Here is a 14154-nt window from a genome sequence, read left to right on the forward strand (position 1 = left end):
TGGAATTCAGAAATTTGCAATAAAAGTTAGGCAATTTACAAATAACATAATAGAAGTCATAACCCAAAATGCAAGTGTTTAAGTGCAAATGAGCAAGTAAAATTTGAAGATTTTACAATAAAAGTTTATGGATTTACAACCCAAATTTGGCAAACACAAGAGAATTCACAACCTAAATGTAAGTGTTTGAATGTAAGTGAACAAGTGAAATTAGACGATTTATAAGTGTAATTCTGCAATTTACAACAAAAATTAGACAATTACAAATAACATAATAGAAGTCACAACCCCAAATGCAAGTATTTAAGTGCAAATGAGCAAGTGAAATTTGAAGATTTACAATAAAAGTTTATGGATTTACAACCCAAATTTGGCAAACACAAGAGAATTCACAACCCACAATGTAAGTGTTTGAGTGTAAGTGAACAAGTGAAATTAAACGATTTACAAGTGTAATTCAGCAATTTACAACAAAAATTAGACAATTTATAAATAACATAATAGAAGTCATAACCCCAAATGCAAGTGTTTAAGTTTCACTTGCAAATCTATAAACTTTTGTTGTAAATCTTCAAATTTTATTTGCTCATTTACACTTAAACACTTGTATTTGGGATTGTGAGTTCCATTATGTTATTTGTAAATTGCCTAATTTTTGTTGTAAATTGCTAAATTATACTTGTAAATCGTCTAATTTCACGTGTTCACTTCCATTCAAACACTTACATTTTGGGTTGTGAATTCTCTTGTGTTTGCCAAATTTGGGTTGTAAATCCATAAACTTTTATTGTAAATCTTCAAATTTTACTTGCTCATTTGCACTAAAACACTTGCATTTTGGGTTATGACTTCTATTATGTTATTTGTAAATTGCCTAATTTTTGTTGCAAATTTCTGAATTTCACTTGTAAATCGTCTAATTTCACTTGTTCACTTACATTTAGACTGTTGCGTTTATTTTGTTATATGTAGTTTTATTTGCATTTTATGATTGAATGGGTTGCTTGGCTTGGTGGTTACAAGTCTTTTGGTGTGCCAAGGGATCCTGGGTTCAAACCCTCCCTTGGCCACTTTGTTTTAAACAAAAAAACTCCAGTCACCGGAGGTCCCGCCGGAGTTACTGTTCCGGCCACCAGTGACCGAACCCCGATGGCGGCCACCTGAGCGCCGGTGGCCGGACCTCCGACCTCCGGTGGCCGGAACAGTAACTCCGGTAAATATTTATTTTTTAATAAAATAAAAAGGGAGGGGCATTATTGTAATCTCACTCTAAAAATTAATATCAAATTGGTCCCTTGGTCCTGCAGTGAGGTTTCAGAAAGTTTTGGGGGCTCTTTGATATTAATTGTCTTCTGCGGTCCTACAGTGAAATTTTCCCTTAATTCAAATTCATCGGTTGTATAAATAGAGAATAGGTCTAGCAGAAGGGGAGGGGCTAGTCCTCATAATGTGATAAATCAGGATTCGAATCCCCGTTAGAATACGGTCAATCGATGCCTAGCAATCTTGTAATAACAATAATGAATAAATAATATTTTTTCTGGTCTTTTGTCCTCTGGAATCAATTTCCTTGAACTTTCCAGAGCATATCTAATTAAATATTGTGTAATTATTTTGAACTCACCTAGTTTGCTCTCTAGGCCATGTAACCTAATCAGGCTACGTATCAATCAGTTTTCCCCTTGTTTGTGTTAATCCACCATAAAATATAGAATTGTTTTTGTCCAGCCTGATTTAACCCAAACGAGTCTGAGTTATCCCACATATATACTTGAGTGGATGCAGTGCTGTGCAGGAGTAAGACCAACGTAACCTCACCTAATTTAAACAAATGACGTCTTAGTCAAAGTTAAGAAGTACTCGTTTTTAAAAGTTTTTCTAGACTCAATTTCCTTGAAGTTTCAGTAGATTTTAAGTTCTGTATAATTATACATGCATTAAATTTTTAGTGTGATTTCAATAGTTGCGTATGTTCATGCTTTGTAAAGAACTTTCTACACTGCCGGATAAAATATTGTTCCCACAAATCATTAATAAAAGATTATGTCTTTTTATTTACGCATAATAATATTCCTCACCTGTGGGAGAGGGCCATATTGTGGTTGCAAAAGGAGATACAAAGGAAAACCAAACCTGACACAAAAAAAATTAGAAAAGACAAATGTTACTGCTAATTATCAAATGTAATTGGCTTAACATTGAATTTTGTTTCGGAAATTTTCATGTAGAAGTTGTGGGCAGTATTATTCTTTTCCAAAAACTTCCAGGACTAAAATGATCAGAATAGAAAATATATTTATGCCCACATAGAATCATATATGATATAAGGTCCGACAAGATATACGTCTACTAGGATATCATTATAAGAGTTCGACATTTTTCCTATTTTAATGCTTGCAAAGTAACATTGAATCCAAAGAATATTCTGAATACACACAACTTTTACGTCAAAACTTTCAAGATAAAATTAAACACTAATTCATAATAACTAACTTAATTACGTGTGATAAAGCCTTTTATTAATTAAGATTATATATTCAGAATCCAATAGCTGTTGTTTCCTGAAGATTTACTATATTGGCAGCAATTATGATTGAGAGTATCACCTCTACAAGTCAAATTACTGAGGATATATATCAGTTATTGAGGCCTCATTTACTGATAATGATTTTGCAGATTTACTATATCTGTAATCCCCGGATAAACTTGTGTCATTCATAAAAAATGCAGGTTTCATGGGTTCTTGAAGTGAGAAAGTGTGGCTGCTGAGCATAAGCACAAGGGAAGCCAAGGTTGGTCTGTCAGCAGCTTTTTCTTGAACACACAGAAAACCAATGTGAAGACATCTCATTATTTCATTTCTTGAACCACCTTTTAACGTGGGATCTATAATCTTAGAGGCCATCCCTTTCCTCCAGCTTTTCCATGCCTGCAACAAATTGCTCAATTTTGGTAAGTATTAGTTCGAAACTTCTATATTTCATGCAGACCAATGAAGATTAATTTCCTAAACTCTTAAGAATTTCAAAGCTAAGGAGGAATAAATAGTGAAAAGGCTGAAAATGTGCCAAACTTGGTAGATGCTCTACATTCTCCATGTTATGAATGCCACCATTCTTCTGGCCACTCATAGCCTCTAGAATTAGTACACCAAAACTAAAAGCATCGGACTTTGTTGAGAATCTTCCATGCCTTGCATGCTCTGGTGCCATATACCCACTACATGTCAAAGTAATCAAATACAATATGTAACATTTCTCTTGACTATCATATTCAAGTTTTTCTTTTGCTTGGTCTTGGACAATTAGAAACTAATTAAATATGACATGTTTTGATACTTACTAGGTCCCCACAACTCTATTTGTATTGGCTTGGGTTTGATCAATAATAACTAGTTTTGCCATGCCAAAATCTGATATCTTAGGATTCATCTTCGTATCTAAGATAATATTATTTGCTTTAAGGTCACGATGAATAATTCGTTGTTGACATTCTTCATGAAGGTAAAGAAGGCCTCAGGCAATTCCTGCTATAATTTTATAGTGTGTTTTCCATCTCAATTGTGCACATCTAATCAGATCTATATCTCAATCCAATATATAATCATATAAAGTAGAGTCAGGGTATTTGCTCATTTATTCTTGCAAAAAAGGGTAATGAATTTCATTTTCCATGTAGAAATAGAATGTCTAACTTACCAAATATAAAGTAATCAAGACTTCTATTAGGAAAAAGCTCATATACTAGAAGCCGTTCCTTTTCTTTCAAACAAAAACTGAGGAGTCTAACCAAATTTCGGTGTTGAAGCTTGACCATTACTTGTACTTCATTCTTAAATTCAATGTCCCCTTGCCCAGAATCCGTAGACAACCTTTTTACGGGAACCTCTTTTCCGTTGGAGAGCTTGTCCTGAAAGTTGGACAACAAGCATCAAAATTTGACTGAGGGTGCTATGTTCATAATACTGCGTGTTATATCTATCTACCTTGTAAACGGGTTCAAATCCTCCTTGTCCAAGCTTGTTTTGACCGAAGAAGTTATTTGTAGCAACTTTGATGGTGTCAAATTCGAACTGTATTGACTCAGTGACGTCAATTGAATCATCAGCGTCAATCTCACCCTGGGCAAAATATGTTTATAAGCCATTACCTTAGATGGTGTTTAATCAAAGATGTAAGTTCTACCGAACAAAGGCCTTGAAAAAGCCACAAGAAATTTAATAAATTTTGACTTCGCTCAACATTGTCAGGCTGTTAGCTGTATATCAACGTGTACTTGGTAATTTTCTTCCTTGGTTTCTCACTCTTACACAAATCCAAACACAGATAAGCAACACAACAAATGCAGAAATTGGCACAACAATGGCAATGATAGTTTGTGATTTATTTCCTGGAAAAATAAAATCCCCCTTCATTAAGAGAGATAATAGAAAAGAATGTTGATTTTGAAGCCTTACTTATTTGCTAAAAACCACCCATTCCTCCCAGCTGGAACGTGAAATCTCAACAAAGGGGAAGTTTTTGGGGCTTAACTGCTAATGAAAGTGCCTTCTGAGGATATTGTATCTGCATATGGAGGAGGTGATGAAGATGTTGTGTTGGTGGATGGAAGTGATGGAGGCGTAAGCAGAGGAGGGGGAGGGGGAGACGACAGCGGCGACGGAGCTGATAAGGGTACATCAGCTGTAATTGCATAGAAGCGGCTACTTTCATATCCAAAGTTACAAATGGGTCTAATAACCGTACCACCCGGCCTGTGATTACAGCAACGTGGAATCTGTGAGATGGCCCAAAGCAAGCAGTTATTGCATTCTGACTCGTTCAGATTAGGTGTGCACTAAACAACAGCATATATATTTTGAAGGTCAGGTCCTTCTTCATTTCCTGCAGCAAACTTTAGACTGGAGTCACCAGATGCAGCTCTGCTACTTAGATTTCGCAGCAAAGCAGTAAGGACCTGATTATACTGATTTCAACTTTTTGCAAAGTTTGTGTTCCACATATAGACTATAACAATAGGATCCACTTGATTGCCTAATATGGAAGTGTTTGAGTAAGATAACATGCACTCATCGTACATCCCAAAAGCTTGCTTCTGATTTGGACATAGTTGTGGCAGCAGGACTGATGAATTTGTGAGGCAGCTACGGCAAAAGTCTGGCATAACATCTCCCTTGCATAACCCAACAGCACATATTGTATTTGGGTAACTACCATAAGAGAGATTGTAGAAGCCATAATCTATTTGTTTGTCGGAAGCGAGATTTGATAAAAGGGTATTGAGGTTGTTCTGGTAGGTGCTATTTGATGTGTTGCTGCAATAATAATCCCAAAATTCTGGTTGGCTACTGGCTCCATGTGATAATTGAGTGATAAGTACACAGAGAAATTGAAGCAATGCTAAATAAGCTCCGGCCATTGAACTTTGTCCGAGTATTATAGCATTCAGGGAAGGTTTAAAGTCTAAAGCCTTCAGCTCTGTTTCGTATTTCGTTTCGCTCTGTGAGGTTTTTGTTGTAAAATACTCATCCCCAGAGTTGACTGGACTTAATTATGGGTAAATTTCAAAGGTAGCTTTATCGTCTTTGAAATTTGTCACGCGTAAATGGTCTTTTCTTATTAGAGCCACATTTTGACATCTTCTGATGCCAAAATACAATATTTCTATGACTCTGTCTTACTGCAGCACCAGTCATCAGCATCATAACACACTATTTAACAAGTCATAAATGTTACTCCTCCGGTCCTAATTATAAGACCCAATTGACTTATTTGAGGAGATTAAGGAAGTAAGTTAAGTTGGTTATTTATAATAAATAAGTGCTGTCATTCCTAAAATATCCTTGCTAATTAAATATATTAGCTAAAACTATCATTATTAGAATGATTATTTTGGGAAAAAATACATAAATATAAGAGAATTGGGGTCTTATAATTAGGACCAAATAAAAAATCAAATGGGGTCTTATAATAAGGACCGGAGGAGTATAATTTATTCATGAAACTTGAAATAAAGAATATTAAAAGGTGGACAAAAAGTACCTATTTTTTGGTTCAACAATCTATTAATGGGTATTATTGACCATTGTAGATTGGCTTCTCTAGTTCTCTATCATCCTAAGAGTATGTTTGGCTCAATAGAGAAAATGGGAGGGGAGGGATTTTAGTGGAGGGAAATGAGATGAAAGGAAGAAGAGAGATTTTAATATTATTTTATTCGGATTAATACAAGGGGAGAGGAGGGGAGGAATTTTAGTGTTACCTTATTTGGTTTAGGAAGGGAGGGGAGGCAAAATATTTTTGTATGGCCAACTTTGCCCTTATATTATTTAAGTTGATTTTTACAAACTTTATAAACTAATTAATAAGATATAATTATAAATAATATTTAATATACGAGACCAACTTTTTATAATTAGCAAAATTAAATAAATATAATGATACTACCTCCGGTCCTAATTATAAGACCTAGTTGACTTATTTGAGGAGATTAAGGAAGTAAGTTAAGTTAGTTATTTGTAATAAATAAGTGTTGTCATTCCTAAAATATCCTTGCTAAGTAAGTGTATTGGTTAGAACTATCATTATTAAAAGGACTATCTTGGAAAAAAAATACATAAATATGAGAGACAAAATAGATTGAGGTCTTATAATTAGGACCAAATAAAAAGTCAAACGGGGTCTTATATTAAGGACCGGAGGTAGTAATACATAATTAATAGCTACTATATATCTAATAACTATAGTCGTGTTTATATCCAAAATCTGGTTTAATAAAATAAATATGTTTAATTTGAGTATGTTTTTTCTATCTTTCATTTTTCTCTGCATTGTTAAGACAAATAGTCAAATAACCTTTTCAAAGATGACATAGATACTTATTTGTATGTTTTTGTTTTCAATGCTTGATTTGCATTTGGAAATTAAAATATATTTGATAGCAACTTTTTTTTTTTAATATTTGATAGCATATAAATGAAGGAAGAGAAGCATGATTGAATCCATAAATATACCAAGTCACACACAATTCGGTAGTCAAGGATAACATGGGATTATTAAAAAAATAATATAAGCATATTAGTCAATGCAAACCAAAATATTACCCTTTCCTTCTAAATTACCCCAATTTTGGAGTGGAGGCCTATGAGGGGAGGGGAGGGAAAATGTTACTAAAAGCTCTAAAAGGTGTTGAAGAATATCCTAATATTTAAAACTATTCTAGGATGATGAATTGAAAGGTTTACATTGACAAATTACTACATAATAAAAATATTATTTTATGTATCTTCATATTCACAAGTCTCAGCTTACTTTTAATGGTTTTCTTGGATTTCCTAACTGCAAAATAAATGAAAATCAAGATGAGAAGGGCGATTAAGGCACCAATCACCACGGCCACGATAATAATAATGGTTCTTGATCTATTGTGTTTTCCTGCAAAAGCTGAACATGCTTAAAAGTTTATTGATATGTTTTCTAACCAGATACACGGACAACCACAACGGTAAAATTACTGGAGTCTAGTTTTCACAATTGTGATTATTTTTTGGATAACCTGCAAATAATAGAACAACGCACTATATCAGACTACATCACTGAGACAGAAGTAGCTAGGTACGTTCTCTGTTAGACGGAACGTTAGGTGAGCCAGCGGGTCCTGCAGTTTGTTACACAAACAATAATAGAATGATTTAATTAAGGACACATGATAAATTTATACATTATTAACAATCACTCCTCTACTCCTGTTAACAATCACTCCTCCACTCCTGTTTACTTCTTTGGCCTTTAATAAAAGACCTATTTAACTAATTTGATTATATTAGAAAAGTTAAATAATTTAATCATAATAAATATGACATGTTTTCTTCTAAAACATCCTAATAATCTTTTTTAATATCCTTTTTTCTTTTTCTACCTGATTATAATTGAAGAAATATCAATAGCGGTTATTTGAAAAAAAATTGATCAAAAGGGGTGATTTGAAAAAAAAAATGATTAATGTTAAAAAAGGGTCTTACATTTAAGACCAAAATTAACACTACAATTAGGTCTTACATTAAAGACAGGGTGAGCATAAAGCAAAGAAGAAAGTTTTTGTTTTGATGAGTCATGTTATTAAATTATTTTGTTTGAATATATAATTATACCCTTCATTTATTTTTTTTATTACTCATGAATATCTTTCTATTAAAGGTAAATCTTGTTCAAGACAAGGTCGACCACTAAACATAGACGCCTCTCCCAAAAAAGATTTGAATATTGGTTTGTCATGTTGCGAATAATTAGCCTCTTTTACTAAACCCAATCATTTATTATTGTGTACATTTTGTACTTTTTTGGGTTGGGTATATATTAAATAGAGGTAAAGTTGTAAAATTATTAAATTTTAATATACAATAGAGTTAATGAGAGTTTGAGTTATTAAATAGAGGTAAAATGTATTAGAAGTAACCTTAAGTAAATTTTCTTTTTTTGCCTTATAACTTAATAAGGTTCTTTCTTTATTTGCAAGGCAAAGTCAGAGAAATTACTACCCTAGAAGCATCTCTACAAACGAATGTTTTTTAATTATCACTTTGAGCAAACCCCATCTGAAACGTTGGTATACGTCTAAATTTTTCTAAGTGATTTGCATAGTTAAGGATGAGTTTTGAGAGATACCTTGTGACGGAGTAGTAGTGGAAGGAGGAGGAGGAGGAGATGCAGATACTTGTATTGTATGAACAAAATTAGGATTATAGAACCGGTTCATCTCAAATCTGAGATTGCAGTTCCGTTTGATAACCCTACCTCCAACCTTGTTCTGACAGCAAAATGGGATATCTGATATCGCCTTTTCCAAGCAAGCCTCGCAATTTTGCTCAGTCAAATCAGGCGTGCACTGAGCAAGACCATATACATATTGAAACGGCGTTGAGGAGTTTCCAGCAGCCACCTTGCGATGAGGGCCACCAGCCGCAGCATTGGTCTTAAGAACTTGCATTAGCCGATCAAGCGCAACTGTGTACTGGTCTGCATCTGCTACATCACTTGGGTTATTAATTGCGTAGAAAAAATCAGGGTCCTGATATATCCCAAACATTGAGCTACTTGAATATTGAAAGCTGCACGAGTCATGGTATATAAACGCCTCCTTCTGATTTGGACATTTCTCTGGGAGAAGACTTGCAGCATTATTGAGGCAACTGCGACAAGCATCTGGCGTGAGATCTCCTCTGCAGAGCCCAGATGCGTAAACTGTGTCGGGGTTTTGGCCGTACGAGTAATTGTAGAAGCCATAGTCATCTTTTGTGTTGGAGGTGAAATTGGAAAGAAGGGTTTTGAGGTTGGTATGATAGGCACTTTTGTCTGTGTAGGTTCCTTTGTCATCGAAACAGGTTTGATTAACATAAGGTCGGTCCTGCTGGGCGGTGAGAATGAGAAGACGGCAAAAGAATGATAGAAGAACCAGAAGAATATTGACAATCAGCGTCATTATTGGGGTAAGTTAAAACTGTGATAAATGAAAAAAGTAAAGCTTCTTAAGCAATTAAGATGCGATTTTTCAGTATTGTTGATCAGCGACGAAGCAAGGCTTATTAGGACAACAATAACCTCAACATCTTTATAGGACACAAAAGTCAACAAGTCAACAAAAAGGTTCAAATAAGGGATATTGCATTTTGTTCCATATGTTTGGTTATTTTGACACGGCAATTCATCAAATGCCAACAAGTAATGTGTCTGTGTTTCCACTTCCACGCGGCCTTGTAGAAAAATTTTGATACATGCACTGTGGAAACAACATATATAATTTATGCGTTTAACTATCAGAAACACTCTTAAGGAAAATAAATGATATAACGTTGTTTTTCTTCTTGATAAAATGATATAACGTTGTTGAGCACGTAATAATCACTCACCCAACTTATGCTATCATTCAGTGGGCACGTTATTGGTTGGCCCCTTTAATATATTCATACGTGACTAGGAATATATATAAGTCTTGCACTCGTTCGCTCCTTACTCATAAATCTTGCTTTTAATTTGTTGTCAAATCTATACGGAGTTATGCATATGGCCTTTTTTTTTTAAAAAGATAATTCCTTCAATTATTTAAATTGGAGATAACTGATGAAGCATATTGAGGCTGGTGTGGTAGGCACTTTTGTTTGCGTAGGTTCCTTTTTCATTGAAACAGGTGTGATTAAAGAAGTCCGGATACTGATGGGCGTTGATGCGAATGAGAAGATGAGGCAGGAATAATGAAACCAAAGCACAACGAATGAGAGAAAATTTCATGGTTGTTGAAATTTAGGATTTGCAATTTTGGAATCCTATTTGGTGAATGATATGGGAAGGATTATTCTCAACTTTGTAACCCACTAATCAACAACTCAAGGAATATATATTCATATGTGACTAGGAATATGTACAAGTCTTGCACTAGTTCGCTCATTACTCATAAATCTTGCTTTTAATTTGTTGTCAAATCTATACGGAGTTATGTATATGGCTTCATTCTTGGGATGAGCATTTTTATGAGGTAAAGAAATGTAATTATTACAAATTACTAAGATGTAAGATTTAAAAAATTAATTAAATTAACTATTTGCAAAAAAAAAATGTGCGTTGGTTTTTTTTTTTTTTAAGATATCCCTTCAATTATTTACATTGTAGATAATTGAAGAAGAAACTTCCTTAACATGTATAGTTAATACAGATAATTTAAGAAATTATAAATTCAGAAAATAAAGTAAATTGTTTTTTAATTTTAAAATCAAAACAAACCATTTAAATAAGTGTGTTATATTTCGGAGGCAGCACTATTCAACTTCTCAAAGTCAAAAGTCAAGTCGTTTAAGACTAGGGGCAGGCCCAGCCAGCATCAGACCATGAAGGGGCATAAATTACATTTTTAAAAAAAGAAGACAAATTACAATAAGATTAAAAAAAACATAGTTACTAGAAAATCTCAATAATAACTTAATAATAGGTTTTAAAATTGAAAATAATAAATTATAAGACTTATTTTATAATTATTTTTTATGACCTTATTCTAATTTTTTCTAAAAAAATAAAACCATATGTTTAATATATTAAGAAATAAAATTTTCTTACTTTCATACTTATATCCCTCCTTCGTCCTTGCCTATTAATGGGCAGTTGGGACCGCATATTTCCGAAGGAATAGGACGGACCGCAAGGTCAACACGTGATCCCTCTTTTCCCATTAATCAGAGGCGGGCCCCTATGTTTTGATTTTATGTTCAGACTTTAGCCTTTTTTATATTAAAAAAAATCCAAAGCCAGACTTGGCAAGATTTACCTGTGGGGTAAGATTTGTAAGAAATATTCTAAAAAATATAATTGCAAAAAAAAAGAATTATAATCAAGTTCTACAGAAGAGAAATAATTATTAAAAGGTCTCAATAACAACTTAACAGCTTGTAATGATAAGTTTTATAGTGAGAATAACAACTTTTGAGACTTGTTTTTTTAATTTTTTTTGTTTGGGACTTCATTATAATTCTCTCTTGCAAAAATTTATTATCTTGACTTGACTTGGGACTGCAGAAACATTTTGTCATAGAGCTTAAAACAAATAGGCCGAAGAGAAACTCTACTTGAATTGGGTGTCAAGAAAAGTTAAGAGGGAAAAAAATTATCATAAGGTTTTAAGAAAATAATTCAATTATCAAAAAATCCTAATAATAAGTGACTAGTATAAATATATTGTTATTTTCTATTCTAAAACTTACCATTATATACTCTTTAATTGTTAACGAACTTGAGGGTAATTAAATTCCTTCTTTAAGATCTGATTGTAATCCTCTAAAAAAAATAAGAGAGATACAAATGGAGAAAACAATTGGGAAGGAAATAAGGCCCCCCAGTTGTCCTTGCATTCATTTTCTCTCCCACTTGGTAGCATTCAAACTTCATCAATGCTTAGAATTGACGACTAGTTGTCTCAATTGGTTTGCAATGAACTTATTACATAGTGCGGAATATACAAGAGAAGCCAACACATTCTCTCTCCATTTACTTATTGTTGCTTAGTTTTAGAAGTCTCATCACAATTATGACCACTATAATGCTTATGACTACAGTGAGATCTGTATTGATTAAATACAATTTCAACCATTTATATTTAAAATTTTAAATTAATAATTTTTAAATAAATTTCTTTTAAAAAAAGGCAATTAAAAGATAAAATGAATTTTTGTAGTTAATTTATTAAATTTGTTTTAAATTATTTTTCCAATTTTTCTTGTACTAAATGAAATTACAAAAGAGACAGAAAAATATAAGGAGTCACATTATGTAAGCATTAATTGTAAAAATAAAATAAACAAATATGAATGCCAACTAGGCCTACCTGGTATTGAAGGGATTATCTTTAAAAAAAATGCCATATGCATAATTAATAAAGATAATTTAGTAAAAAATTATAAATTTAGAAAATAAAGTAAATAATTTTTTAAATTTAAATTCAAAATAAACTATTTAAATAAATGTGTTATATTTTGGAGGCAGCTCTGTTCAATTTCTCAAAGTCAAAAGTTAAGTTATCCAAGACCAGGTGCGGGCCCAGCCAGCGTGAGGCCATGAAGCGGTGTAAATTACATTTTAAGAAAATTATTAAAAAAATAAAAATTTCTTATGTTCAAACTTATATTCTTCCTTGCCCATTAATAGGGTAACTGGGACTACATATATTTCCAGAGGAACAGGATGGACCACATGGTCAACTAGAGCTAGGAAAACAGGTCAAGTCTATCAGGCCAGCCTGTTTAGGCTCGAAAATTATGATAGCTGGGTTTGAAATTTTTTCTCTAAAATGAGAAACAGGCCCTGTAGGGCCGAGGGCTTAAACGGGCCAGCTCTGCAGGGCCGAGGACTGGCTCGTTTAGGCCCTTTCTTATTTTTTTTTTTAAGAATTTATTGTGTAATTTTAACATTATCAATTTTTTACATGTTGAATGATATTTCAAATATTTAGTTATTATTTTCATTTTAAAATTAAATTTCACAGAATGGTTTGGTTTATTTAGTTTTAAACAATAATTTGTCCAATTAAATTTGGGAAAACCATATTGAAGGTACTTATACTTTCTCTCAATTTTTAATTTGGTACCTATGTATTTTTTTCCTTTAATTAAACATTTAATTTTATCTTTTTAGCAATATTAGCTCTTATAACTTTGGTCTATTGATATTTTTAGTCTCTACATAAGGATTAATGATGTTAATAGAGGAAAAATAAAGATTTAGTTAAGAACAAAAAACACATAGGTACCAAATTGAAAATTGAAAAAAAGTATAGGTACCTCCAATATGGTTTTCCCATTAAATTTTTAAAAAAGGGGTAATTTGGACTTTAATAATGATTTGATTTATATTATATGTTGATATTTTTAAACTATATATATTTGATAAGAGAGTATTTTTATACTTATATAACTGGTGATTCTATAACTTGAATTAGAAATTTATGAGTTTCAACGATAATGTTTCTCAAACTAAAATAAAATAATAGCTAGATTGTAAAATTTAAAAGTGAAATTTCTATAAAAAAGACAAACTTGATATTTTTGTTACAAAAAAAGGATACTTATGAAGAAGAGTAATTGATTATAGTAATGATGAAGTTTCAAAAAATTAATAATAGTATTTCTTTATTATACATTTGCACTATAGATGAAACTTTTAGATTTTGTTTTCTTGTTAATGAATGTTTTAAATGTTTTTAGATATTGATGAATATTTATATATAATGATATTTTATATTTCTGATTTAATTTTATTCATATTTATGTCTTTTTTAATAATTTTATTAGTTTATTTTTCTTTTTTGATAAAAATGTGAGAAATATAAAAAATAGTATTTTTTTTAAACTGATTGAAAGCTCGCGGCTCGACTCTGAGCCCGCTAACTTAAGAGCCGAGCCTAGTAAATTGGGGTATTTTTGAAATCTCAGTCTTGTAGGGTCGGACTGGCCTGTCCTATCTCTACGGTTAACACGTCTGATCCCTCTTCTCCCATTATAATTAGAGGCGGGCCCCTATGTTTTAATTTATTTTCAGACTATATTTGTTTTTTTATTATCTTGGCTTGGCTTGGGAATACAGGTCATCGTCCCATAGCTTAAGGCAAATAGACCGAAGA

At 32.5% G+C, this 14154-nt stretch overlaps 1 protein-coding gene and 1 pseudogene across 1 annotated transcript; both read right to left on the reverse strand.

Annotated features, from left to right (window-relative positions):
• Positions 1-2620: 2620 nt before the first annotated feature.
• On the reverse strand, positions 2621-5418 carry LOC114743840 (putative receptor-like protein kinase At4g00960; annotated as a pseudogene).
• A 2163-nt stretch (positions 5419-7581) lies between these two features.
• Positions 7582-9549, reverse strand: LOC114743822 (cysteine-rich repeat secretory protein 38-like). Its single transcript, XM_028932038.1, has 2 exons — positions 8664-9549; positions 7582-7656 (listed from the first exon to the last, which is right to left on the reverse strand). The coding sequence occupies exons 1-2, from the start codon at positions 9475-9477 to the stop codon at positions 7610-7612; spliced, it is 861 nt and encodes a 286-aa protein (XP_028787871.1). The 5' UTR covers positions 9478-9549; the 3' UTR covers positions 7582-7609.
• Between the last annotated feature and the right edge of the window lie 4605 nt (positions 9550-14154).

The sequence above is a fragment of the Neltuma alba genome, unplaced genomic scaffold, assembly GCF_004799145.2.
Source record: "Neltuma alba isolate B1F8T4 unplaced genomic scaffold, ASM479914v2 tig00004148_pilon, whole genome shotgun sequence".
NCBI classification, from domain to species: Eukaryota; Viridiplantae; Streptophyta; class Magnoliopsida; order Fabales; family Fabaceae; genus Neltuma; species Neltuma alba.

Excerpts from the sequence above, each read along its gene's own strand:
- LOC114743822 (XM_028932038.1), bottom strand. The coding sequence starts at position 9,477 with ATGACGCTGATTGTCAATATTCTTCTGGTTCTTCTATCATTCTTTTGC. Across the intron at positions 7,657-8,663 it reads CACTACTACTCCGTCACAAG|GACCCGCTGGCTCACCTAAC; the intron begins GTATCTCTCAAA and ends AACAAACTGCAG.